The sequence below is a fragment of the Thamnophis elegans genome, chromosome 9 (assembly GCF_009769535.1).
Source record: "Thamnophis elegans isolate rThaEle1 chromosome 9, rThaEle1.pri, whole genome shotgun sequence".
NCBI classification, from domain to species: Eukaryota; Metazoa; Chordata; class Lepidosauria; order Squamata; family Colubridae; genus Thamnophis; species Thamnophis elegans.
In genome coordinates, this window is record NC_045549.1 from 42,235,695 (window position 1) to 42,263,358 (window position 27,664).

Consider the following 27,664-nt stretch of genomic DNA (forward strand, 5'->3'; position numbering starts at 1 on the left):
TTCATGTGCCTCAGCTTATAGTAATGCTGGCCACATGACCATGGGAATGGCTTTCCATAATGCTGGCTTGCTCTCTTAAGAAATGGAGATGAGCACTACTTTCCTAGAGCCGGACACAACTGGAAAGGGAAACCTTTAACTTTAACCAGCTTAAGTTTTAAAGTGCAGTAGTACAGTACACAAAGATATACATTGTCAAAGTCATGGTTTTCCCACTTAACAGTATAAAACAGGGTTGGAAGGAACCTTGGAGGTCTTCTAGTCCAAGCCCCTGATCAAGCAGGAAGCTCTATACCATTTCAGACAGATAATTGTCCAATCTCTTAAAAACCTCCAGTATTGGAACACACAAAATCTCTGGAGCAAACTGTTCCACTGATTGTTCTAACTGTGAGGAAATGTGTTCCTTAGTTCTAGGTGGTTCTCTCCTTGATAGTTTCCATTCATTGCTTCTTGTCCTGCCATCGGGTGCTTTGGAGAACAGGTTGATCCCCTCTTCTTTGTGGCAGTCGTAGATATTGGAATAATGCTATCATATAGCCTTTACTTCTTTTCACTACGCATACCTAATTCCTGCACTGTTCTTCATATGTTTATCCTCCAGTCCCCTAATCATCTTTAACATCTTTTAACACATGACTGTGGTATAGTTTAATTTATTAAAGTGTATTTCTGCAATATGCTGTAAGCTGCTATTAAGAATCTTCACTATATTATCCAATATAGTGATTCATCATTTAATGTAAATGCTTTACAATGGACTTGTTGGCCTGTCATGCCTCTCTTGTTTTCCTTATATTTGGGCTACAATATAAACTTTTAAGCTAAAAATCCTTTCAGGGCTGAAGTCATGTTTATCTTTCAAAACATCTTGCATCACTGTATGTGCCATAATCACTCACACCTACTGAAACATCATTCTTTTGCAATTATTGAAATTTTTCCACTAATGAATAATTCATTTAATATTTATTTTACCTGCAGACGTCTTTCTTAACTATCTCTCATATGTGTATGCATTTCTGTGCGCTGTAAAATATCATTTAAATAATCTGAAAAAGGCAGGCATTGGTGTCATTTATAAACATGTAATGTAACTGTTATAAAATATGTCCAAATTAGGAAGATAGATAACCATTAAATTATTTAGAGCAATGCTTGTCTATGTCCTAAGAGCTCAGAAGCTGTTATATTTCTGTCTTCTAGAATGATTACCGTAAGTTGTCTATGCAATGCAAGGACTTGTTGTGGGTGTCCTTGATCTCTGTCGGGATTCTGAAGAGGTGGAAGCCATTCTGAATGGAGATTTGGAAGCAGAGCCAGTTGAAATTCAGAGGCACAGAGCTTCACTGAGTCGTGTCAAACTGGCAAATTAAATACGAAGTCAAAAAGGTAAAGAATTATCTTTCAAACAATGTATCTAGTGGACTCTGTCATAAACCTGCATGCAATAATAACCTTAAACGTTTTAGTGTCAATTTTATCTTTGTCCTCTGTTGGAATAATATGCTGCTAAATGATGTCAAGATAGGGTGAAACTGGCCTTTTAAAAGATGATAGCACTGTCATACATAATCCAATTAATACTGTTCTGTATGTCTGTTTTTGGTCATTAAAACCTTTAAAGATAAGAAACAACCATGTTGTGCTTCTACTTTCAGGATCAATAACAGAATTTGTATTTTTTTAATAAATAAGAGGATACTGTATTCTTATTTGCTTTTAATCCATTGCCATTTAATTCAGATGTAAATATTTGCATGTGATACAGGCAATGATTTGTACAATGATTGTACATAGTGTGTATTTCTATTCCATTTAATGCACAGGGCTTAGATATCAGAATAATACAAGTGCCAAAAGCAATAGATAAGATGGTAAATGGCTATTCACCCTCAATTTCCCCCTAGATACTTCTATATTTCTCCGGGTTTTGTTTTAGACTTTGGTTCACTTTGCATAATATGTCTTGGCATTGTCTAATTATTTTTTGCTTTCCAAATGTTTATTGGAATTTCCAGATTAGATTTTTTTGTTGCTTTAAACTAAAAGTGAAGAAGACCAAGCTTGTAACTTTTTATCCTCACCACCCTTCTTTTATCCTCACCACCCTTCTTTTTCCCTCTCCCTCCTGCTTCCTTTCCACGATTAACAACTGTGGAATCATTAATGAAAATTCTTAGCATGAGAAACTTTCTTTAAATCCTTTCACTCATAAAACTACTAGGATCTTACAGTTTTATTCATTTTTTTTTTCATATCTGTATCTCTTTATTCATCACACAGTAACAAATGATCAGGACAGCATTCATCACCAATACTCAGTCACTAAAAAACGCAAATAATAATATACAAATACACCCATACATATATGCACACACATGCATTTGCTTATATTGAGCTGACATTTTGTCAATGTAAACTATGCTTAGATTTAGCTATATATGATATTATAATAATACTATTATTATATCCAAAATAGTACTTGTCTTGAAAATGCCCAATACTGTTGTTGCAAGTATTGTGCCACTGTTTTCAGATTGGAATGCTGCATCATGCCCATACCAAAATGTAGCTTTATTATTTCCGGTTTACTTCCAGAAAAAAAATTCAGGACTGAAAAGATGGTATAGATCATCTTGTGTTTGTATCTGTTATGAAGAGATGTATGGATATTTCTAGACGAAAATTGAGAAACAAATCCTTGCTAAGGATAGGTTTCTATTTTTTTAAAAAGGAACAACTATAAAAAAAATCCAATGCCGATGCTTTCTGGATCATATTATTGATGGAAGATTACATTGGGTCATCACTCCTGATACTCTACTGGCAGATGATTACAGGATGGAACTACAACACCACCTAGATTTATTTTTACTTGAATGGATCTGCATTCATCATTACAGTATATCCTCATACTTTTTCAGGCTTCTGCTATAAATCTCAATGTGTTGAAGCCACCACTTGTTAAAGAGAGCTTTTTGAGATGCCCAACTCTGATTAAATGATCCGGATAATGTCTTTAGACTCAACCATTGTTAAAACGACATTTGATGCATTTTAAAATTCTGATTGTATATGGTATGTTCAAGGACTTTCTATTTTGAGAGGAAGTGTGCTAATGGAACACCTCTGATTCTTTGACTAAGCATCTTTTTTTACCTCATCCTATACTGTTAGTAGAGTACAAATGATCTAGGAAGCAAGTTCAATGGTGTAGTCAGTGACTTCCTATTGCTGGCTTGGAACTCCCCAGAAAACATGCTGATCATTTCTTAATTATTTGCATTGGGCAAAATAGGGTAAAATTAAGGGCTTAGGCAGCATTTAGATAATATGAGATGGTCCATAACATACCATAATCATCCCTGGATACGTTCGAAAGATACAGTATAAATGTGCAGGGTCTTCCCATAAAAAAATGAATATATGTTTTCAGGCACAAATTAGCAGAAGGCCTTTTTTGGTCCTCATATTTACTACTAAAGTCCTGTTTTTGTAATACTTGAGAATCTTTTCAATTGAATTATGTTCACGTTTCATAATCTAGTAAAGTAGCTATATAGAAGTATGCTGTTAAATGTGATGCTTTAATACTACCCTTAAGCAAATTTTCCCCAGAGCAATTAATGCTATGAGCTTTGAGTCCCTCAAATTTGAGTAATACTGTTCAATATTTCTCAGAAGAAAAAAAGAGCTTTCCTCCCAATGATGATATCTGAATTGATAAAAATGGATGAGTCATTTTCTGGAATTCACTGAAAACGTTTGTGGTGGTTCAATTACTTTCTTTCAGTGTCCTTCAGGATCTCATAGATGGAGGTGCAATGGCTATAGATAGCATTATAAGGATGGATGATGAACTAGGCTCATCCCTGCTACCTGTGAATCTTAAGTTGTTTTTATAATAGTAGTCTTCAACTTACCCACCATTCATTTTACTGACTGTTCAAAGTTACAGTGGCATTGAAAAAAAAAGACTTATGACTGTTTTTCACAGTTACAACCATTGTGGTGTACCTATGATCACATGATCAAAATTTGGTCACTTAACAACTGGCACGTACGTATTTATGACAATTACCTTGACCTGGGGTCATGTGATCACCATTTGTAACCTTTTCTGTTGGCTTCCAACAAGCAAATTCAAAGGCGGGAGCCAGATAACAACTGCAGTGGTTTGCTTAACAATCATGGCAAAAAAGTGTTATAAATGGGCAAACTCACTTTAAAACATCTGTCCTTAGCAATGGAAATTTTTGGCTCAATTGTGCTTGTTAAGTTAAGGACTTGCTGTAGCTGAATCAAGTATCACTCTGTTTTGCTTCCTTTCCTATCTTCATAGCTATACAGTTCCCTTCCTTGTACTTGTGACTTTCTATGTGTGACAGTGGTTTTAAATGATATTAGTTAGAAGCATATTTGTGAAAAGCAAAACACACAGCAGAAACCCTAATGATATCCCTAGAATAGGTGGTAGATGGCCAAAAAAAAGGTTGTAATAATTGCTGCTTGAAATACTAACAAGACATGCAGGAGGAAAGAAGGAAGTTCCACTGTCAGAAATGAGAAAGTGTTCTGATTTGTTTTAAATTCAGTTTGAATTGCTTTGAGAAGACAGGTTGAATCCATTGATGAAGATTCTTTCTGTCTTTTCTACTGATATCCTCTACTGAAGCCTATATTACATAGCATGTAATGCAGGTAGGGAGATGTTTTTTTTCTTTTCTTTATGCAGGTTTAAGCCTAATTATGGGGATTGGGACAAGTCCAGTGGAACTCTAAAACCTATGAATGCCACCTACTCAGAAAAGTTGACTCCCTGATGTACGAGGGATTAAAAAGAAGGGGGGGGAAATCAGTGATGCCAAAGAAATTTTATCTTTATTTTAAAACTGCTATATAAATGAAATGGAATTGATTTTGCCATAGAAAGAGAGTTGAAGATTAATAGATTCAATTTTCTTCTTTCAGTGTGTGCTGTTCTTGACAAGGGTAGTCCTCCCCCAAAGAGTTTTACTGCTTACCTGAACATTTTAAAAAAGGTAGATGTACAGTAAATTGGGTGTGGATATCAGGGATTGTAGTCTGGAACAACTAGAAGACACCAGACTAAGAAAAGAAATAGTATTATCTCTGACTTCATTAAAAAAACAGTCTTGAATTATAATTATTATGTTGCTGTTGTTGTCATAATAATTAAACTGAACTCTTGAGTTAGCTAAATTAAATGGAAAGTTGAGATTTTCTTGCAAGTTTGGTCTGTCTGTCTGTCTGTCCATCTATCATCTATTTATCATGTCCATTTACACACACACACACACACACACAAACACACACAAACACACACACCTGTCTATGGAGTCCTTGGTTCTCTCTAAGCTTGGTTGTTTGCCTGCAGATATTTCATTACCAGGCTAGATATCTACAACCAATGCTTCTTCTCTGACATTGGGGAAACTCTACTTAACATTTGCAAAAAGAAACACACACACAGACATACTTGCCTGTCTGTAAGAAGATTTCTTACAGAATAGCCATAAAACGAAATATAATGGATAGGAGATGAAGCCAGGAATAGGGCATAGCTGTCTAGAATGCTGAATAGACGCACTCTGTATTGCAACATTTTGTTTGAGGTCTCACCTTCTGTTTTGAAACATCCAGATATACATATACATATATATCCTTATTGCACATGAACCAATTTTATTAATATATTTATAGGCAATTATTGTCCTTATGTGAGAAAAAAACATCACATAATGAATGATGACCAAATAACAAATCCATTTGCACCCAAAGAAAAAAACAACTGCTTTTATTTTAGTGCTTTATCTTCAATCTCATTTGAGCTTTTTGAAGTGTTACTGTGATGTTGGCAACTTTGAAACATGCTAAATAAACATATCTAATAATAGGAGAGAATTGTACAACAATAAGAATTAATGCAGTAGGAAGTCCTAATAGCTTCAAATATCCCACTTGGAGAACCTTATACTTTAATGCATTTTTCTTCAAAAAACAATGTTAGATTTAAGTGGTAACATGCAGATTTATTAATATATGGTTTTTTTGCAAAGTCGTGTCCAGTCCATTGGACCCCATGAACAACACTGTCCATGGGGTTTTCATGGCAAAGATACTGGAATGGGTTGCCATTTCCTTCTCTAATGGATCATGTTTTTTCAGAGCTCTCTGCTAATGATCTGTCAATCTTGGGTAGCTCTGCACAGCATAGCTCATAGCTTCATTGAGCTATGCAAGCCCCTTCGCCATGGCAAGACGGTAATCCATGAAGGGGTAATATATAGTTTTAGAAGCTGATAATCTTATAAAACCACCAACTTGTACATAATCAAAAGACACAATTTTTCTGTCATACATAACTCCTAGTGACAATGCCAACATTACTTAATATGCAGAGCATCGGGCTTGAAATCTTTCTAATTTTTACAGATAACCTGAGCTATAAGTGTAATTTATGATGGAAATTAAAAATAATACCTGAACCTTGTTAGCCATTCCATTATTGGTTTGATAGAAGGTATTGTATTTACTGGACTTTGTTTTAGTAAACAATCTATAATTGAACTTGGATTATGAATCTGTCAATGTTATAATAGCTAATGGATTTCTCATAGGCCTGCTTCTGTTCTTTCTGGATGATTTTGCTAAAAACAGATTCATTTAGCTTACATACTTAATGTATGTCTAAGCCAAAGAGACATTTAGTGATGGCAGTACAAAAGCAATATAATAAAATCCCCACAAGAAGAAGAATATATGACTGCTACTGGATCCAAAATAATATTTTTAACAGTAAGTCATCCAGAGTCATTGATTGAGATGGGCAGATTTAGAAACTGAATGAATAAATTTTATTCTGGTATCTATTTCTTTTCCAAAGTGAATTAACTCTTATAGACATCATGTATTTTTGTTGCATCAAAGTAGTTTGAAAACTTAGTTCTTGGAAGTAGGCTTTAAAATTTATCTCCCAGTGACAGTATGCACAAGAAGACAAATAACCTCTGCTCAACTTTATATTTTGTTACTCATAAATCAAAACATATTTTAGCATCATTAAACATGGTACCCTAGACGTAGCTAGTATTCAGCAGAGACATAAATTAGATGTAAGTTGCTTTTGATTTGGATAAGATATGAAAGTTTAAAAATCTGCTGCCATTGATTTGATCAGCTACTTTTTTTGTTTGGTCAAAGGTAAGATCTCTCTCCCTTTCCCTCTCCCTCCCTCTCTCGCTCACACACATAGAGGACACTGAAATTGCCATTTAAATATTCAAGTTATTTTAGTTTTATTGTCCACATATTTAAAACATTGTTGAGGCTACCCATTTTAAAACCAGCTGAGCAGCTTAGAGTTGATAAAGCAATAAATACCATCATAAAACAAAGCCAAACCCTCCCTAAAAAAAGTGTTTGGATTATCTGTACCAGGTAGTCCTCGATTTACAGCAGTTCAAAATTACTAAAAGTGACTTACGACCACTTATGATCATTGCAGCATCCCCTTAGTCATGTGATTAACATTCAGATACTGATTCATATTTATAACACTTGTGATGTCCTAGGATCATTTGATCACCCTCTGTGACCTTCTGACAAAGTCAGTGGACAACTGAGATTCACTTAACAACTGTATTACTAACTTAACAACTGCTGTGAGTCTCTTAACCGTGGCAAGAAAGGTTGCAAAATAGGGTAAAACTCTGCTTAGCAGCAGAAATTTTAGGCTCAATTGTGATCATAAGTCAAGAACTACTTGTATTTTAAATAAATTTGCAGTGATGCAAAACACTAATTACAGTGTTGTGTAACTTGATTTTTCTTCTGTTTCCCCACAGTTTGTAGCCCACCCTAACTGTCAGCAACAGCTGTTGACCATCTGGTATGAAAACCTTTCAGGATTACGGGAACAGATCATAGCTATCAAGTGTCTAGTTGTGCTGATTGTTGCACTGGGCCTTCCATTTCTTGCTACAGGATACTGGATTGCACCATGCAGCAGGGTAAAGAATTCTTTACCTTAATTTTTCCTTATATTTAATTAATTAACTGTGAAAAATGCCTTTGTATGAAAGCTTCTCTTTAAAATAATGTAACTATTCTGGTTACCAAATTATTTTTTGTACAGTAGAAGCCATCATAATATTTATTATTGATTTCTTTTACTTAGTATAGTGAACAGTTACTTTCCTTACCTTATCATTATTCTGTGCACAGATGATTCTGGAACATATATAGGCTTATTATATTTATGCTTTTGCACATGGATAGAAATCTCTTCCATCTTCCACAGGGCTAAAGGGAATGAGTCACACTGTATTTATCTTAGCAGCACATTTGTTCATAAAGGATGAAAGCAACCTTGCATTGTTTATATATATATATATTTATCAGCACAAATAAAAAAACACACACATATATATATATATATATATATATATATATATATATATATGTATGTATGTATGTATGTAGGTAGGTAGGTAGGTAGGTAGGTAGGTAGGTAGGTAGGTAGGTAGGTAGGTAGGTAGGTAGGTCGGTCTTTGGTTATTTGGGTTTTCTCCCGCGGAAAATTGGAAGTGTCTTGGCGACGTTTCGACAAAGTCTCATTCGTCATCTTCAGGCTGGTTTACTCGGTTTCGTGCTTCCAGGAGCATTGTGAGATCGCAGCTGTTTCTTTCTTTTTAACTGCCAGTGGGGGTGTGAGCTGATTGGGTGGCGCAGTGGTTAAATGCAGCACTGCAGGCTACTGCTAGATCAGCAGGTCAGCGGTTCAAATCTCACCGGCTCAGGTTGACTCAGCCTTCCATCCTTCCGAGGTGGGTAAAATGAGGACCCAGATTGTTGGGGGCAATATGCTGACTCTCTGTAAACCGCTTAGAGAGGCCTGAAAGGCCTATGAAGCGGTATATAAGTCTACTGCTATTGCTATTGCTATTGTGTTCTGATTGGGTGGAGATGTGTTCTGATTGGTTGGGGGTTTTGTGCTCGGCTTAGTCTGAGTTGCCGGGGGATTTGAGCTGGTGAGCTGCATTGCTGTGTTTTGTGTTTGTGTTTGTGCCAGGTCTTCATGGTGGGTGTCAGTCTGCTTCATGTATGGGTTGGAGGGGTTTAAAGTGCCTAATGATGCAGCTGCGGTCTGGCTTCTGGTCCTTGGTCGTGCCTCATCATCAGTGTCATTCCTCGTGTTAGGGACTCGTTTGTCAATAAGGGCGGGTTTCCAAATGCCCTGTAAGCAGGAGGTATCGTCTCGTTTGTTCATGCTGTGTGGGTGTTTTTCTATCTCGATGGCTTCTCTGATTATTCTGTTGTTAAAGTGTTCAGCTTTGGTGATAGTTCTGGTCTTTTTAAAGTCAATTTCGTGTCCTGTGGCTTTAAGGTGTTGGACCAGGGAACAACTCTTTTTTGATTGCGTTCTTGTGTTCTTCAATGCGTGCACTTATTCTTCTGTTGGTTTGTCCAATGTATGTGGTCGGGCAGGTGTTGCATGGGATTTCAAACAAAACTTACAGCCCAGCAACCTACTTGTGAGCTTCGATGTCATATCCCTCTTCACCCAAGTACCAATCAAAGAAGCCTTTACAGCTATCCAAAACAAATATAACCCCCCCCCCCCAAACACATCCTAGATCTGGCCAACCACTGCCTATCCAACACATACTTCATTTATAATGGACAAAATACAAACATATAGAAAGAGCACCTATGGGATCACCCCTCTCACCTGTCATTGCCAACCTCTACATGGAAAACTTTGAAACCCAAGCTCTAGAAAAATCTGATCACAAACCCAAACTCTGGCTCAGATACGTAGATGACACTTCATAATCTGGCCACATGGGAAAGAAAAACTGGACAACTTCCTTACACACCTCAACAGCCTACACCCAAAATACAGTTCACCATGAAACCGAGTAAACAAGCCTGAAGATGACAAATGAGACTTCGTCGAAACATCGCCAAGACACTTCCAATTTTACGCGGGAGAAAACCCGAATAACCAAAGACCTACATACAGACACTCGCGAAAACCTCAGAAAATATATATGTATGTATGTATGTATGTATGTATGTATGTATGTATATGTGTATATATATATATGTGTGTGTGTGTGTGTCTGTATGTGTATATATATATAGTACTAGAATATATGTGTATATATATGGTACTAGAAAGGCTATAGTAGGGTTAGGGACCACATAGTTGACATTCCATGTATTAGGGAGCACAACCTTGCCTTGCATTCCACCTATACTAGTTCTGTAACCCACCACACCTGCTGAGAAAACAGTAACCTACAAAACATGATTTACTGTTATGCACTTCCCTCTTATAAAGGGTTTTTGTGCCGTTTATCTGTCATTGTAGTTAACTAAAGGGCTAATCTCAGATGTATTGTTCATTTCTAAAATGAAATGGTCAAAAACCTTTTAAATGTTTTAAAGCAAAATGGGTTCTTCTGACTTCACTAGAACTATTCCAATTTTTAATTCCTTACTCAAAAGATTCCCAAGTTGACAAAAATATTTTCAGCTTGGAACCCTCTTGGTTATGTGAGAAAATGCCATTTCAAACTGGAAACAGCCCTTTCCATTTCATTTTGAGCTTGCTTATTTAAATGCACACACATCTACTGTATAATAAGATGGACAAACTGGGTCTGCTTTATTTGCAAAATTTATGAAATGTTTCTTCAAACTTTGTGTACTTTTTGTTGGCCGTAATAATGAAAATAAAGTGACTTTCACTAATACAAATAATCCATTGTTTTCGATTTTTTTTAAAAAAAAAGCTGTCTCATCTAGTATCACCTAAGAAATAATAAGCAAGCTCATACATGGGGGAAAATATGGTTAATTATATGTATGGACAAAATTTAAAAGTTTGGAAATCCCAATATCTTATACCTTTAGACACAAAGAGCCGTGGTGGCAGTGGTTGAATGCAATAGTGCAGACTACTGCAATTGATTCTCACCAGCTAAAGGTTTACTCAGCGTTCTATCCTTCCAAGGTTGGTAAAATGAGGACCAGATTGTTGGGGGCGATATGCTTACTCTGCAAACTGGTTAGAGACAACTGTAAGCACTGTGAAATGGTATATAAGTCTAAGTGGTGTTGCTATTGCTATTTGCTGAAAATGAAAGCACGTATAGATGAAAAAAGTCAAAGCAAAAACCATACTTTTACTTTGCTTTCTTAGCTTGGGAAAATTCTCCGGAGTCCATTTATGAAATTTGTGGCACATGCGGCCTCCTTCATTATTTTCTTGGGACTACTAGTATTTAATGCTTCAGATAGATTTGAAGGCATCTCAGTATTACCAAATGAAACGGTTATTGATTACCCAAAACAGATCTTTCGAGTTAAGACAACTCAGTTCACTTGGACAGAGATGCTGATAATGATATGGGTGCTTGGTATGTATATATTTCCTTATTTACTTATTGCAGTGTATGTTTTTTTGACATCTCTGCATGATGCTATAATGATAAATACATCTCAGCAGATTTTTTAGAATGGGGTCCCTAACCCCCGGGCTGGGGCTCACTACCGGGCCTGTGTGTGCCGGCTCACCACTTGCATGAGTCAAGCTGCATGCACACACGTGCGTACTGGCCCATCACTCACATAACCCTATTTCCCCCCTCCTGATTACCAAGCAGCAAAGATTGGGGACCACTACTCTAGAACCCATGGCATTGTTAATATAGAAAGCATACAACAAAAAGAAATCATGATTCAGATTACAAATGTTCAAACTAAAGAACTATTCAATCTTGTTTCTGGCTGTTTTGAGTATTTTAAAAGTTGTCTGACCTTTGCAAGGGGTGAATCACCCAGAATGCTCAACTAAATAGCTTATAATACTCAATGCAAAGTAGAAACTCTAAATTCAAGTCTATGTTGGAAACCATGATTGCAATAGTATGTTGAGAAAAACTGTTGTACAGTACAGTGGCCCCCAAATATCAATCATTAATTTTTAGGTACTTTATATTACAGTGGATTTAGCCTAATATTTAAGGGCCTTTTACTGTATTTCTTTAATAGTGTGGATGCTGGTAATATATAGTCCAATTCCACCTATTTTATGATGTAAGAAACTGCGTAATTTGTAATAGTATGCACTGGCAAGTTATTCAATGTAAGTAGGCCTTAAAACATCTGCATCATTCTGATCATTCATTACGTATGCTATTTATTTCTGGTCTGAAAGTATAGTCATTCACAGGTGTATTAAAAAAAGTCAAATTAGTCATGTGACTCAGGTTGGTGTATTTGGATTGCATCCTTACTTACATTTAGCTGGATTTCATTGCATTTCTTTTTCAGGTATGATGTGGTCTGAGTGTAAAGAGCTCTGGCTAGAAGGACCCCGGGAATATATTCTGCAGCTTTGGAATGTTCTTGATTTTGGAATGTTATCTATTTTTATTGCTGCATTCACGGCTAGACTGTTGGCCTTTTTACAAGCTACAAAAGCACAAAACTATGTGGACAAATATATCCAGGAGACAGATCTCTCTGTAGTCACCCTTCCACCAGATATAGAGTATTTTACTTATGGTAAGTTCAAATATGTTGCCATGTCTCTCTGGCATATTAAAATGGCTGATATTTTTTAAAGCACGGGTAGCTAACTCTCAGTTGGCCAGGTCTGAACACATTTCATGTTTATCTCACATGGCAGATTTAGCAATACTTTATGAAAGGCTTTCTGCAGCTGAATATTAACCATAGACTGTATACTCCTATTGAATTGTGATTTCATATAATATAGCTATATATTTTTTGCTGTTGAATGTTGTTAATTAGTTTTTTCCGATTACTAACAGAATAACAGATTTGGAAGGGACTTCTAGTCCAACCCCCTGCTCAGGCAGGAAACCCTATAGCAGTGATAGCTAACCTTTTTGGATCACGTGCCAAAAGCGGGGGGAGCGCAGAGGGGTCTTGCACAGGCATGCCTATACCCATAATGCTATGTGTGTGATCCCGCATGCACATGTGACCAGCACCCTCCCCCCTGTTTCTGGCACACTTTTTTTGCCCTCCCCAGGCTCCAGAGGCTTTCTCTGCCTAGGGAGGGTGCCTAGGAGCCTAGGGAGGGTGAAAACAGCCTCCCCTGCCCCTTCTTGGAGGCCCTCTGGAGGCTTCAGGATGCTTCCCTGAAACCTCGGGAGAGCGAAAAATGGTACTATGGGCAACCAAGAGGTTCGGGAATGGGGACTTCTGGTTTGCCCGTAGCACTGTTTTTTGCCCTCGAGCCTTCAGAAGGCTTCCCTGAAGACTCCGGAGGGTGAAAAACGGCCCTACGGGCAAAGTGGAAGTCCCCATTCCCGAACTTCTGGGTTGCCCGTAGTGCCATTTTTCACACTTGGAGGGCAAAAAAACAGCACTACAGGCAACTCAGAAGTTTGGGAATTGAGACTTCCGGGTTGCCCTTAAGACCGTTTTCACCCTCTGGAGCTTCAGGGAGCGGCCCAATGCATAAACCAGAAGTCCATTCCGCATTGGGTGGTTTTGGTTCAGGGAAGCCTCCGAAGGGTGAAAAATGGCTGAAAAAGAAGGCCGAAGTCTGCTGGCCAATGCGTGCATGCGCACTGGAGCTGACAGGGCAATGCCTGGCATGTCCTAACAAATGGCTCTGCGTGCCATAGGTTCGCCATCACAGCCCTATACAATTTAAGAAGAGATGGTTGTCCAATCTCTTCTTAAAAACCTCCAGTGTTGGAGCACCCACATCTGAAGGCGAGTTTACTCCACTGATTAATTGTTCTGTTAGTAATTTTCTCCTTAGTTCTAGATTGCTTCTTTTCTTGATTAGTTTCCATTTATTGCTTCTTGTCCTGCCCTCAGGTGCTTTGGAGAATAGCTTGACTCCCTCTTCTTTGTGGCAGCCTTTGAGATATTAGAACACTGCTATCATGTCACCCCAGTCCTTCATTAAACTAGACGTACCCAGTTCCAGCAACTGTTCTTTATATGTTTTAGCCTCCAGTTCCCTAACTATCTTTTTGCTCTTTTCTGTACTCTTTCTAGAGTTTCAAGGTTTTTTTAATATTGTGCTCACCAAAACTGGGTGCAATATTCCTAGTGTGGTCTTACAAAGGCATTATAAATTGGCCCTAAACACTTCATGTGATCTTGATTCTATCCCCTCTAGATTCTGGTCATTCTTTTTATTTATTTTAATTTATAAAAAGCAAACTAGTTTGATTTAAAAAAGATATTAAAGCAAAAACATTATATAGTTTGAATTTCTATAGAGAATAATTGTTGTTCAATTGGTCCAGAAAAAATACTGCTCAAAATATTTATTGACCAATAATTATTTGAAAATATTTACATCGATCTTTAGACCGTATTTACAGTCACATGCAGCATACAGAAATAGATTCAAAAAACTGCTAATTGTGTTATTGTTTTGACAACACAATGAACAAATAGATAAAACTAACAAACTTCTTGTTTATGTCATTTTTTTTCTAGCTAGAGATAAATGGCTTCCATCTGATCCACAAATCATATCAGAAGGTCTTTATGCAATTGCTGTTGTGCTTAGTTTCTCTCGGATTGCTTATATTTTACCTGCAATGAGAGTTTTGGACCACTGCAGATTTCACTTGGAAGAACTGTTAAAGACATTTTCAAGTTTATGGTTCTATTTATTATGGTATTTCTTGCTTTTATGATTGGGATGTTCATACTGTACTCTTACTATCTTGGAGCCAAAGTAAATGCAGCATTTACTACGTAAGTAGCAAGTGCAGAAACAATTACTACTGTATTATTTCTGATCAAATTTTCGGAAAGGTTTGATGACTACATACACAGGAAGGTACATTTATGGAGTTTTCTTGGCAATTATACAGAAACAGTTTGCAGGTGTTTTTATTTTTTTACAAAGATGTGTAAGAAAAATAAAGGAAAGGAAATTAAAAACTATATTTGACAATGATAAAATTAAGGAGGAAGGAAAGGAAATTCTAAATTAAAGGAGCTGGATATGTAAAAACACAAGACGTGAGTAAAAGGTTTTAGAAACATCTGAGAAAGATGGTGAAGAGACTGACTAGGAGCCACACAATGGTTGTTTCAAAGACACATTATCGTACCTATAGCTACATGAAAAGATGTTTATCTATACAACAGCAATCCAGAAAATAAGTAACACTTGTCACTTTCATCAGTTGAATTAGTCATTGCAAGACTAATTAACCTGGGGTCCTTGAAATGTTTTGGACTTTTAGACACACACATTAGATACAACAAGAAGAATAGTTAATAGTAAGGAATTATACAAGCTGTTAAAATATCAAAATGGCACTAGTTTGTTCACCTTGAACTATAAAGTAATAGAATGGATGACAGAAAAACTGAGACTACTTCTAAATTGATGTTTACTTTGCATTTACCTAATATTTTCTGTTATGTTTATTTGCTATAATTGGTTTCTGAATTTCAACATATAGTACAGTATAGTACTACTATAACATTAGTTTGTTGGGTTCATGGGCTGACATTAATGTTGTTTAGATGGAAGTCTTCTATTGGCATATATCAATATTATAAAATGACAGTACTTCTATAGCAGCAGTTAAGAACCTCTTTTTAGTTTCTAAACCATTTGGGAGAAGTTACCTTTGTAGTTATTGGTATTGCACTGTGTCTATATATGCTCATATGTAAACCCAGAAATTGTGACTTGAAACTTTGCTTTATGACTGTATATGTTGCAGAAATCCAACTAAATGATATTTAGTAAAGCATCATTCAATTCTGGTTTTGTATGTCAAGCCAGATTGTTGTCTCCATTCATTCTTGTGGTGCTGGTTGGTAATATTTTAGAATTAGGAATTATTTTCTGTTTGACAGTGAATCAGTATAAGTTGTAAGGCTATAATATAAATATAAATACCTAATATTTAAGTTATCAGAAATAGTGACTTAACGGTACTATGTTAAACAATATAGCTCCACATCCACAAATTTAATTGACTATATTCAATAGGGTATAGCATAATCAGTTTCAGTGAAAGTATTTTATGTTCTGTGCATTAGGCTCTCTATCGCTTTGTTTATTAAGGTAATTAAATTATAAAATTTATAATCAGCTAATGCTTCCCCCCTCCCCCCTCCTTTTCATGCAGTGTTGAAGAAAGCTTTAAGACTTTATTTTGGTCAATATTTGGCTTATCAGAAGTTACATCAGTTGTCCTCAAATATGATCATAAGTTCATCGAAAATATTGGTTATGTGTTATATGGAATATACAATGTAACAATGGTTGTGGTTTTACTCAACATGCTGATTGCAATGATTAACAGTTCATACCAAGAAATAGAGGTATGTCTCAATAGTGTTCATATATTTAGAACTAAGAAATCATTTTGATTTTGATAAGTTTCCTCTGCCCAGTTGTGAAAATGGATATAGCCCAATGGTTCTCAACCTGAGATCTGGGGACCTCTGGAGGAGTTTTGATGTTGTCACAAAGGATCCACAAAGGCTTGAAGAAATACTATGATTTAAATCTTGAGTTAAGTCTTGGTGATCTGCGGCAATCATCCATGGCCACAAGAAGTATTTAAAAGGGGTCCATCGTGAAGAAAATGTTAAAAACCACTGATATAACCATTTGATTTCCCTATATCTATTTTTTGTGTGTTTTGTTTAGATGTTTAATTTTTAATATGTACTACCTAGCAATCAAATTAAAATGTGGATTAATATTAGTAAAATTCTATTTCTACTGTTTTATCAAAATGAGTCAGTTGTTTAATAGAAGAGAATAAAAAATAACTTCTTTTACCTAAGCTTTTGGAAGTGCTTAGAATATATTTTCTGTAAGTAGATTTTTCAGGTAAAACAGTAGATCTATATATTTACACTGACAAAATTCTGAAAAGATGAGAAAGTAGCAGCATTTACTTCATAATAAAAAGGAGCAAATTACTTGTGAGTATAATTTTTTTGTTTGTTTCTGACATAGGACGACAGTGATGTGGAGTGGAAATTTGCTCGTTCCAAACTCTGGTTATCATACTTTGATGATGGAAAAACCCTACCACCCCCATTCAGTCTTGTACCAAGTCCCAAATCATTCTTTTATTTCTTCATGAAGATCATTAAATTATTGAGGTGCAGAAGGAAAAGATTACAGAAAGACATGGAAATGGGAATAGGTAACTCAAAATCCAGGGTAGGTTCACTGGGTTTTGTTTTATAATAGTGTTTTTTATTTTTGTATAATTTTCTGAATCCTAAATTATGGTTCTCACATAAAAGACAAGTTTCCTTGGGTTAAATTCCACATATTTGCAATGCCAGTATTGAAGTCATATCCATTTACCCACCTAAATGAGTGCAAAAAGGGACTATAGGTAGTCCTCACCTAATGACATCACCTAATGACATTTGGGCCTGAAATTTTGGTCATAAGTCATTGCGGTTGTTAAATGGGTTGCCATATAACCTGTCTTGATTTTACGATTTTGTACAATGGTAGAAAAGCAAGTCATCATGATTGTTAAGTGAATCACATAGTTGTTAAGCATATTTGTTAACCACTGGTTACATGGTTTAAGCAAATTATTCTTCTGAATGAGCATTTTCTGCTGAAAGTAGCAAAAATGTTTTAAATCATTGTCAAGTGCCTGAAATGCTATTCTGTGACTGCAAGTGTGTGTGTGTGCAGCAGTTGTAACTTCAAGGATAGGTTGTAACTTTGGGGGCAGGGGGTTGTCTTGTTATAACTTCAAACAATTCATAAGTGAAAACTATATGTAGTAAGACTTAAGTGACTATGACTCTTCATCACATCGCAGTGTAGTGACCACAAGGGGCAGTGAAGTATAGCGTTAAGCTTTACAGTGTCTATCAGTGTCCTGCTCTTTGTCTAATCTCAGTGTTATTTATGGTACAGGCAGTCCTCGAATTATCACAATTGAACCTAAATTTCTGTTGCTAAGTGAGACAATTGTTAAGCAAGTTTTGCCCCTTTTTACCACCTTTCTTGCTTCAGTTGCTAAGTGAATCACTGCAGTGATAAGTTAATAACCCGGTTGTTAATGAATCTGGTTCCCCATTGACTTTGCTTGTCAGAAGGTCTTTAAAGGTGATTGTATGACCTTGCAACATAGCAATGGTCATAAATATAAACCAGTTGCCAGGCTTCTGAATTATGATACATGATCATGGGGATACTGCAAGGGTTGTAACTGTGAAAAATGGTCATAATTCACTTTTTTAGTGCTGTTGTAACTTTGGTCACTAAATGAACTGTTGTAAGTCGAGGACTACCTGTACTATTTTTACTTTCAGTAAAAAGCTCTAATTCTCTAATTCTAATTCTCTTCTTGTAATTAGGTAGATTTTGCATACCCCTATCATGTATTCAGTTACATGCATTTAATATTTATGTTATAGTTATAAAATCTGATTTGCTAATTAAGTGCTTAGATTCCAGCTCTTGGGAACATTGCAGAGAAAGAGGTGCCTTTGTAACATAATGGGATAGATTTGTTATCCTGCCTCTTCCAAAGATGAAGCTTTATTGCATTAGGAAATATGGATAGGACTGTATGTAAATATATTTCAGTGTAAATGATACAGTACATACAGTATATGGAATAGTATTTCTTCAGTGAATTATTTTTAGGCAGAATGAAATTTGATGACAATAATGATATTTTATTATTCCTTTGTTTTCAAAGGAGATTTCTAATACCTAAAATAATATGAAATGCTGATTAATGCATGCCGCACTATCAAAAGTGTTCACCTGAAATATGGATGGATTAGAAAACTTTGAATGAACATTTCATTGACAGACATCTTTGGAATTTTCTATGAACCAGCAACGGGAGTGAAACCCAGGAACCTCCGTGTTTACTTCAAAGTGTGCAAGAGCTCTTTTCAATTCAGCTAAATAAATATAAGTGCTCAGATATTAGGAGTGCTACCTTTTCCCATTATCTCAGGTCCATGTCTATATAATTGGCTTTTTAGCATAGAAATGCTTATAAGTGTGCAAGCCTTATGTCACTTCAACAGCAAAAAATTGTGTTTGTATTAGGATATAACCAGTATCAAGGACAAAGACTACATAAATTATACCTTATTTCATGCATATGTTGGTATCCAATATCTTTTTCAAGGAAAATGGGTTTTATTTTAGTTTTTTTTTTATGCAACACCTTGGCTTACTGGATGTCTGGAGAATGTGTCATCAATCAGTTTGAATTATCCTTGCCTTCATCCTTTATGCTGCCTCTTCTTTGTCTTGATTGAGTCAATGGCTCCTATCCTAGCAGGATCTTGCTCTGCTGCAGTAGCTGAACCTCTCTATTAATGAGACATTTTTTTTACTATGCTATCAGATGCATGAAAAATAACAGAAAATAATCAGCACTACTTCTGACAAACTAATCACATTTTTCTCAGATTCATTGCATTACTATTTATTTTACTATTATAAATATTGTTCAGTTCTAATGCCCTGTTCAGCCCAAGCACAAGCTATACATGTGGAAGTTGTTAGGCTGTGTAAGATGTGTACAGTAATGATTGTTTTTCAGGAGTATGCATTCTTTTTCAATGTGCTTGGTTTAGGAAAAGGTTAAAATAATATATTTCTCAATATATTATTCAATCTAGGAATAGATATATATATATTAGTAATATCATAAATTGAAACTTGTTTCTTTCAGAATTTTATCCTGAATGGTACTAATTTCTGTCATCAATCATTAAGTATTAGCATCATATATAGTAGCAAATATTATGGAATATATTTTAATTCAGCTATATTGTTTTCTAGCTAAATCTCTTTTCTCAGTCCAACTCAAGAGTTTTTGAATCACACAGTTTTAACAGCATTCTCAATCAACCTTCACGCTATCAGGTAAGCAGTTACTTGGATAATGTGCATTCAAACTCATATGAAATACATTAGGATTGTTTCCATTTATGGTAGAAATTGGGCATATTACATACCTAGAATGATACCGTATATGTTTAACTGTAAGAGGTTTTCTTACAACTTCTTGGGAGATAAAATTCCAGTTGTCATTCTATTGCTGCTTGCTTAAAAACTGGTAATTGTTTTCCCTCACTACATAATTATTAAAGCAGAGCACAACTTGGAAACACTCCAGACAATCCCTCTTCCTTGTTGGCATCACTTAAATGATGACCGTTTACTGTAGACAATTCACTACAACTGTCTGCCGGAGGGAGACTATGTGCATGCACCTGTATCTGTGTTGGCTGCTATGGAGTCATAACCCAGATGCTGAATCCTATAAAAAGCAACCTATCTTCTATCCTGTAGATACTGATGTAAGTGGTACCAGGAGTTATTTCAGAGTACTGTACCTATGTATTTATGCATTTTATTTAACATACTTCATTATCATATATTATAAAATATAGCCTAAGGTTAAAAGTTCTCTTGCTTTTATTAAACTGCAACTGCTCTAGAAGTCTTTACAGAAGGGGAAAAATGTTTCAAATGAGTGTGACTTCAGAAGTTTCTCTGTACTTCTCTAAGATGGTTTTGTACCAGTCCTTCTCCAAAGTTAAAATACAAAATAAAATAATACATGGGAAGACAGCAGAAACAGCCTACGAGAAAGACAATACTGCCATGACTTTGCAATTAAATATCTTCTGTACAGTCATCTTCCGTACAGTAACTCCTCTTTCTTCAAGGGAAGAAGGGAAATGATTGACAATGACAATAACAGGGAATGGGTAAATTAACAACCAAAGCAATGAAGAAAATACTGTGTTGCATTTTAAGCTGTTGGTTCAGTGGATTACACAGATGAGCCTTTTTATTTCTGAAGGAAATACAGGTCTTCTATCATATTTTCTTATCTTGTTGGCAGAAGGAAATTGGTGTAAAAAACAAATGTAGGTCAGTGGGACAGGCATGGTTAGAACAAGTAAGCATCCCAAAAATGCCCCCAAAACGCTACTAGCGAGACATATTATAGTCGTCTTGACTTTGCCTCCAAATATTGAGTAGATTCTGCAAATTTGAGATTGCAATTATGCTAAATAAGAAAATATTACTTTTATACCAGTACCAATAGTACCAATTAAGACTGTTGACTTGTGAATTATGAATAAGATAAATATAATATTGTAGGAGCATTTGGAAAATTAATGGTATTAGGGCATGTGCATGTGTGCAAACGTGGACAAAGCCACATCTCTTTTTCAGTGAAATTTGGGGGGGAGTTTTGGTATTCATCTATCCATGGAGTCGTGTCAACAAGAACTGCTTAGATAAGTGTTTGTTAAACAGTAAGAATAGTTAGCAGAGATACACAAATTGCATAAGGGCAGGTAGTTCATTCAAACTAAGCTGTTTTTTTCTTGTTTTGCTTCTTTCCTAGTGTATTGTTCTAATTTGTTTCATATAATATATAATGCCCTTAATTTTAAAATGAGTATACAAAAGTGCCCATGACTTCTTTTCTTTATTGTGATAATTGATTTTTATACAAATCATAATTTAATATAAAAATCATAATTTAAAAAAGGATTTTAAGATTATAGAGTTTAATGTCTAGCTCTACTTATTGTGTAAAAACTTGAAAATGAATGTTTGATTGAACTAAAATGGAAGTTACTTCAGAGGAACTAAATCCTGTAACTTGTATCCTATAGCCTGACCTTATTAGATGAAGATTCAGATCTTCTTTTCAGGACTTTGAGGAGCATGTATTTAAAATTTGGATGGCAAATAAATAAATACATAAATAAATATTTGATTAAGTTTTTCCCTCCAATAGCAAATCATGAAGAGACTTATAAAACGTTATGTTTTGAAAGCCCAGGTAGACAAGGAAAATGATGAAGTCAATGAAGGTAAGAGCCTATAGAGGTATTCATACAGTATTATAAATGTAAAAGAAAAATAAAAGTGTTAGTATTTGAGAAACCAGAGATTTCAATTATGGGAAGAAATATTCTGTCTTATTTGGGCTTCAAATCACATATTTAACACTGTAAATATGGTAAAAATAATGAAGTGGGGGAAATAGTGTATCTAATATTAGATGTAGTGTTTTTCTTAGTAAATTAAACTAATTAAATTAATAAATGATTTGCATTTGGATAAATTACTTTTATAAAAATAAACTTTTAATTACTGTATGAGCCAAATTATAAAAATACTTGAAAAATGACTAAAATATTAAATCTTCAAAATGCAGTAGTCTTAACCTTTAGAAATATCCACGAGTTGGATTGACTTCTAAAATTAGCTGATAAAATACATTACCTAAATCTCTCTAGGGTACTGATGTGCTTTTAAGATATGAGAAGTTTCTATAAAAAGAAAATAATAAAGTGGCTGACCAATCACACTCAACGTGTAGTCCTCAATGGAACTGCATCTACATGGAGGGAAGTATGCAGTGGAGTACCCCAAGGCTCTGTTTTAGGCCCAGTACTCTTCAACATCTTCATCAATGATTTGGATGAAGGAATAAATGGGGAACTCATCAAATTTCCAGAGGACACCAAGCTGGCAGGAATAGCCAACACTCCAGAAGACAGGCTTAAGATATAGAAGGATCTTGATAAACTTGAACATTGGGCATTATCTAATAAAAGGAAATTCAATGGTGAAAAGAGTAAGGTTCTACATTTAGACAAGAAAAACAAAATGCACAGGTACAGTATGTGAAAGGGATCTTGGAATCCTAGTGGACAACCATTTAAATAGGAGCCAGCCTTGTGTTATAGCAGCCAAAAAAGTTCTAGGCTGCATCAACAGAGGGATAGAATCAAGATCATGTGAAGTGTTAATGCCACTTTATAATGCCTTGGGAAGGCCACACTTTGAATATGGCATCCAGTTTTGGTTGCCACAATGTAGAAAAGATGTGGAGATTCTAGAAAGAGCAACAAAAATGACTAGGGGACTGGAGATTAAAGCATATGAAGAACGATTGCAGGAACTGGGTATGTCTAGTTTAATGAAAAGAAAAACTAGAGGAGACATGATAGCAGTCTTCCAATATCTCAGGGATTGCCCCAAAGAGTCAAACTATTCTCCAAAGTACCTGAGGGTAGAACAAGAAGCAATGGGTGGAAACTAATCAAGGAGAGAAGCAACTTAGAACTGAGGAGAAATTTCCTGACAGTGAGAACAATTAATCAGCGGAACAACTTGCCTCCAGAAGTTGATAAGGGAATAAATGGGGAACTCATCAAATTTGCAGATGACACCAAGCTGGCAGGAATAGCCAACACTCCAGAAGATAGGCTTAAGATACAGAAGGATCTTGACAAACTTGAACATTGGGCACTATCTAATAAAATGAAATTCAATGTTGAAAAGAGTAAGGTTCTACATTTAGGCAAGAAAAACGAAATGCACAGGTACAGTATAGGTGGTACCTTGCTCAATAGTAGTAACTGTGAGAGGGATCTTGGAATCCTAGTAGACAACCATTTAAATATGAGCCAGCAGTATGCAGCAACTGCCAAAAAAGCCAACACAATTCTAGGCTACATAAACAGAGGGATAGAATCAAGATCACGTGAAGCATTAATACCACTTTACGTGGCATGACAAAACCGCAGTCCACTAAAGCGCGCCCGATTAAAGTGCGTACCTGACGTCATCAGCAGCGCGACAAATACGACCGCGGAGAAAAAGGGTGCTTTAAAAAGCGCTTTTAAAGCAAGCCGATTCACGTAAAGGTAAGGGTTAGGTTTAGGGTTAGGTTTAGGGTTACGTTAAGTGTTAGGGTTAGGTTTAGGGTTAGGTTAAGGGTTAGGGTTAGGTTTAGGGTTAGGTTTAGGTTTAGGGTTAGGTTTGGGGGGTTAGGGTAAGGTTTTCGCGTTAATTTTAACTATCGCTCACAGCGTGATGTTTTCGTCGCGCTGTGATGACGTCAGGTACGCGCTTTTGTCGAGCACGCTTTAGTCGACCGCGGTTTTGTGGTGGAACCCACTTTATAATGCCTTGGTAAGGCCACACTTGGAATACTGCATTCAGTTTTGGTTGCCACGATGTAGAAAAGATGTGGAGACTCTCTAGAAACAGTGCAGAAAAGAGCAACAAAGATTATTAGGGGACTGGAGACTAAAACTTATGAAGAACGGTTGCAGGAACTGGGTATGTCTAGTTTAATGAAAAGAAGGACTAGGGGAGACATGATAGCAGTGTTCCAATATCTCAGAGGTTGCCACAAAGAAGAGGGAGTCAAACTATTCTGAGGATAGAACAAGAAGCAATGGGTGGAACACTAATCAAGAGAAGCAATTTAGAACTGAGGAGAAATTTCCTGACCGTTAGAACAATTAATCAGTGGAACAGCTTGTCTCCAGAAGTTGTGAATACCCCAACACTGGAAGTCTTTAAGAAGATGTTGGATAGCCATTTGTCTGAAACAGTATAGGGTTTCCTTCCTAGGCAGGGGATTGGACTAGAAGACCTCCAAGGTCCCTTCCAACTCTGCTATTGTATTTAAAAAGAACAGTTATTTGATATTTGATAAATATATAAACATACATACAATATACATTTTATATTTGCAGGTGGGTGGGTTCTTTTTAGTTTTTTGTTACTCTTTCTATGTTAACCTGAATCCCTTCCCCATTAAAAACAAGATCCCAGGATTTTTTTAAAATTCTGTTTCAAATATCTTAATTTATTTTGCATTCAGAACAGATTAGAAAAAAACCTCAAATTTTGAAACTAATTATTCTATAGTTCTGCAGTTTTAAGATTACTGATCTTTTATTCAAATTGCACGCTCTTAAAATAAATGTCAGGATTTTTAGTATAGTTTTATAATGTATATTGACTACAGATTACACTGAAAGTTAAATACAAGCCAAGCTGCCTGCTGTTTACTTTTTAAGTAAATAATTCTTACTTGATAAATGTTCTTTGAACTTGAATTTTTGTCAAATAATTCATAGGACTGTGCATCATACTAAATTAACAACTTTTTGCTCGTATGAATTCCATGAATTCCATATGAACTGGAGAGGAGGTTATATTTGTTTGCTTCTTTGTTTGAGGAATTTTACCTCAAGAAGAGACGTTATTATGCAGGTTGTTAAAGATTCTGGAAAGCCAACTTGCCATGGTCAACTCTCCATGGCCAATTGCCCAAGTCACTGCAGGACAACTCGACACAGTACAAGAGTTACATTAATATCAAAGAAATAGTAAAATAGAATCATTAAAGAGGAGGAACAAAATGAAATGTAAATGACAAAAATTAAAATATTTTAAAAAATTATTTGAAATAATTAAATTGAATTGCTGAATTGTCCCATAGTGAATTATCCCATGGCAAGTTGGGCATGGCAAGCTGGCTGTGGCAAATTGGCTGTGGCAAGTAGACCCCGGCAAGTTAGCTTTGGAGAGTTGTCCCATGCCATCGGAGATGTATCATCATTGCTTGACTGTGAAACTTTTTGTTTGGAAGACAAATTGAAAAAGTAAAGGTTATAGTACAACTTTCAGTCATTTCACATTTTTTCAAAGCTTTCAATTGTAATGACTTTGAATATCTGTTTATATGATGATTCATCAATATAAACTGAAGAACTTCAATTGCTTGGTCTTATGAACTACTATGAACAATGTAGCAGAGGATACTTTGTCAAGTTATGTTAAAAGTCTTTTTGGTTTTACACAGGTGAATTAAAGGAAATTAAACAAGATATTTCTAGTCTTCGCTATGAACTTTTGGAAGACAAATCTCAAGCAACAGAGGAATTAGCAATTCTCATACATAAATTAAGTGAAAAACTCAACCCAAATATATCAAGATGTGAATGATCCCAAATGACATTTTCAAGATTATTACCTGGATTTTGACTATAGCACAAGCATTGGCAATAATATTTCTGAGTGATTCATACTTGAAAAATATGTAAATTTTTAGTAATAAATGACTTTATGTACAGTTTAATTTGAAATACAGTCTTAGAAAATTTTATGAATTTACACACAAATTTATGTTTATTTAAGGTATAAAACATATTTTGAATTTATTTAATATAGTACAATTGTACCTAAATAATTTTTCATTGCTAATAGTTCTATTAGTAAAATGAATAATATTTGTAGCAAATGAAAAAAATTAATACTGTAGATTTAAACTTTAGAATTATACTGCATGTCTGTTCTCATCTTATTGCTATGAACAATTTTTATAAGATACAATACCAAAAGTTCAGCCGCTCAGGAGGGATTACTTGAAATGAATTATCAAGAGTTAAGCATGATCATTTTAAAGATATAATCTTTCTAAAATTAATGGATTGTTTCAGGAAATAGTAGTGCCTAGAATAGATCCACTGAAATTATCTAGAATTGCTTTGAATTTCACTGATTTCAGTGAGTCCATTGTAATGTCAGATCTTATGCATGCTTACTTAGAAGTAGGCCATTAAGTTTAATAGTTTGTACTACTATGTACAGAACTGAAAATGTTTTAACTACTTATCCAGGGCTACTACTATGAAAGCTAGTTTGGTGTGGTGGTTAGAACATCAGGCTAGAAACTGGGAAATTAAGTTTAGTCCCACTTTAGGCACAAAGCCTGGTGAGTGAACTTGGGCCTGTCACTTTCTCTGAGACTTAGGAAGGACTTTTTTTCCAACTTCTGGAAAAAAAGCATGCCACTTGTGCAGGCCGTTTCTCTGAGAATCAAACACACTTCAAGAAAGGAAGGGGGAAAAATCTGAGTTGCAAAAATCTGAATGATTACAAGATGGCAAGAAAAAGATACTGAAAATCTTAAGTGCTTACAGCCCAGATCTGGTACCTCTAGCTTAATTTCACTGAATCATGTCCACTTACTTTCTTTTTTTGAGAAAGCTCAAAGCTATGCCATGGGAACTGAATGTCTGATAGTGAAGATAAAAATGTAATTATAATATTAATAATGCTTTTACATTTATCTCATTTATCTCATTATTAATATAATATTAATAATGCTTTTACATTTATCTCATGTATCATATTTGCTTTCAGAATATGAAATAAGTTTGCTATTGTTTTTTACTTCTAGTTAATGCAAACTGTCAAACATTAATTTTTTTTTTAATGCCAGATCCTATGCAGGGCTGAAGTTTTGTTACATTGTTCTAAATAATGCCTCTGATGCTTACTTGTTAAATAAAATATTCATATTTTATGGACTTATATTGTTCTTGTATTTTTATCTGTGGGTTTGGGGCAGGGGATAGAAGAGAAATCCTGTTCATTTAAATAAGCAACAGGCTACAGTTCCATATTCTAAAACTGTTATACAAATTTGATAACGCAGGATTTTATTTTATATACCAGTATATTTATCATTTGCAAAGCCAAGCAATATTTAATCTTTATTAAGCTGGCAAGCATATGTATTAATAAATCACTATTAAGCTGTAAATTACTTTAAAGGAATTTTTAAAAAATGTTTTGGAGATTTTTCCTGAATACTGTTAAGAGGTCACTATCTAGATTTTGATAAATGTCTTTGTAGAGATAGTCCTCGTCCTACAACCACAACTCAATCCAAAATTGATATTGCCAAGTGAAACATTTAACAACTGAATTTGGCTCATTTTCCAACCTTTCTCGCCACAG

At 35.4% G+C, this 27,664-nt stretch overlaps 1 protein-coding gene across 1 annotated transcript in view; it reads left to right on the forward strand.

Moving 5' to 3' along the window:
• Positions 1 to 26,050, forward strand: part of TRPC3 (transient receptor potential cation channel subfamily C member 3) — a 54,516-nt gene extending 28,466 nt beyond the window's left edge. The window contains 13 exon segments of the mRNA XM_032224271.1: positions 1,207 to 1,240; positions 1,243 to 1,370; positions 1,372 to 1,392; positions 7,872 to 8,036; positions 11,237 to 11,453; positions 12,370 to 12,603; positions 14,530 to 14,628; positions 14,631 to 14,793; positions 16,191 to 16,386; positions 17,033 to 17,242; positions 19,862 to 19,945; positions 21,846 to 21,921; positions 25,722 to 26,050. Coding sequence (XP_032080162.1) covers positions 1,207 to 1,240; positions 1,243 to 1,370; positions 1,372 to 1,392; positions 7,872 to 8,036; positions 11,237 to 11,453; positions 12,370 to 12,603; positions 14,530 to 14,628; positions 14,631 to 14,793; positions 16,191 to 16,386; positions 17,033 to 17,242; positions 19,862 to 19,945; positions 21,846 to 21,921; positions 25,722 to 25,864 — 1,770 coding nt within the window. The 3' untranslated portion in view covers positions 25,865 to 26,050.
• Positions 26,051 to 27,664: the final 1,614 nt, after the last annotated feature.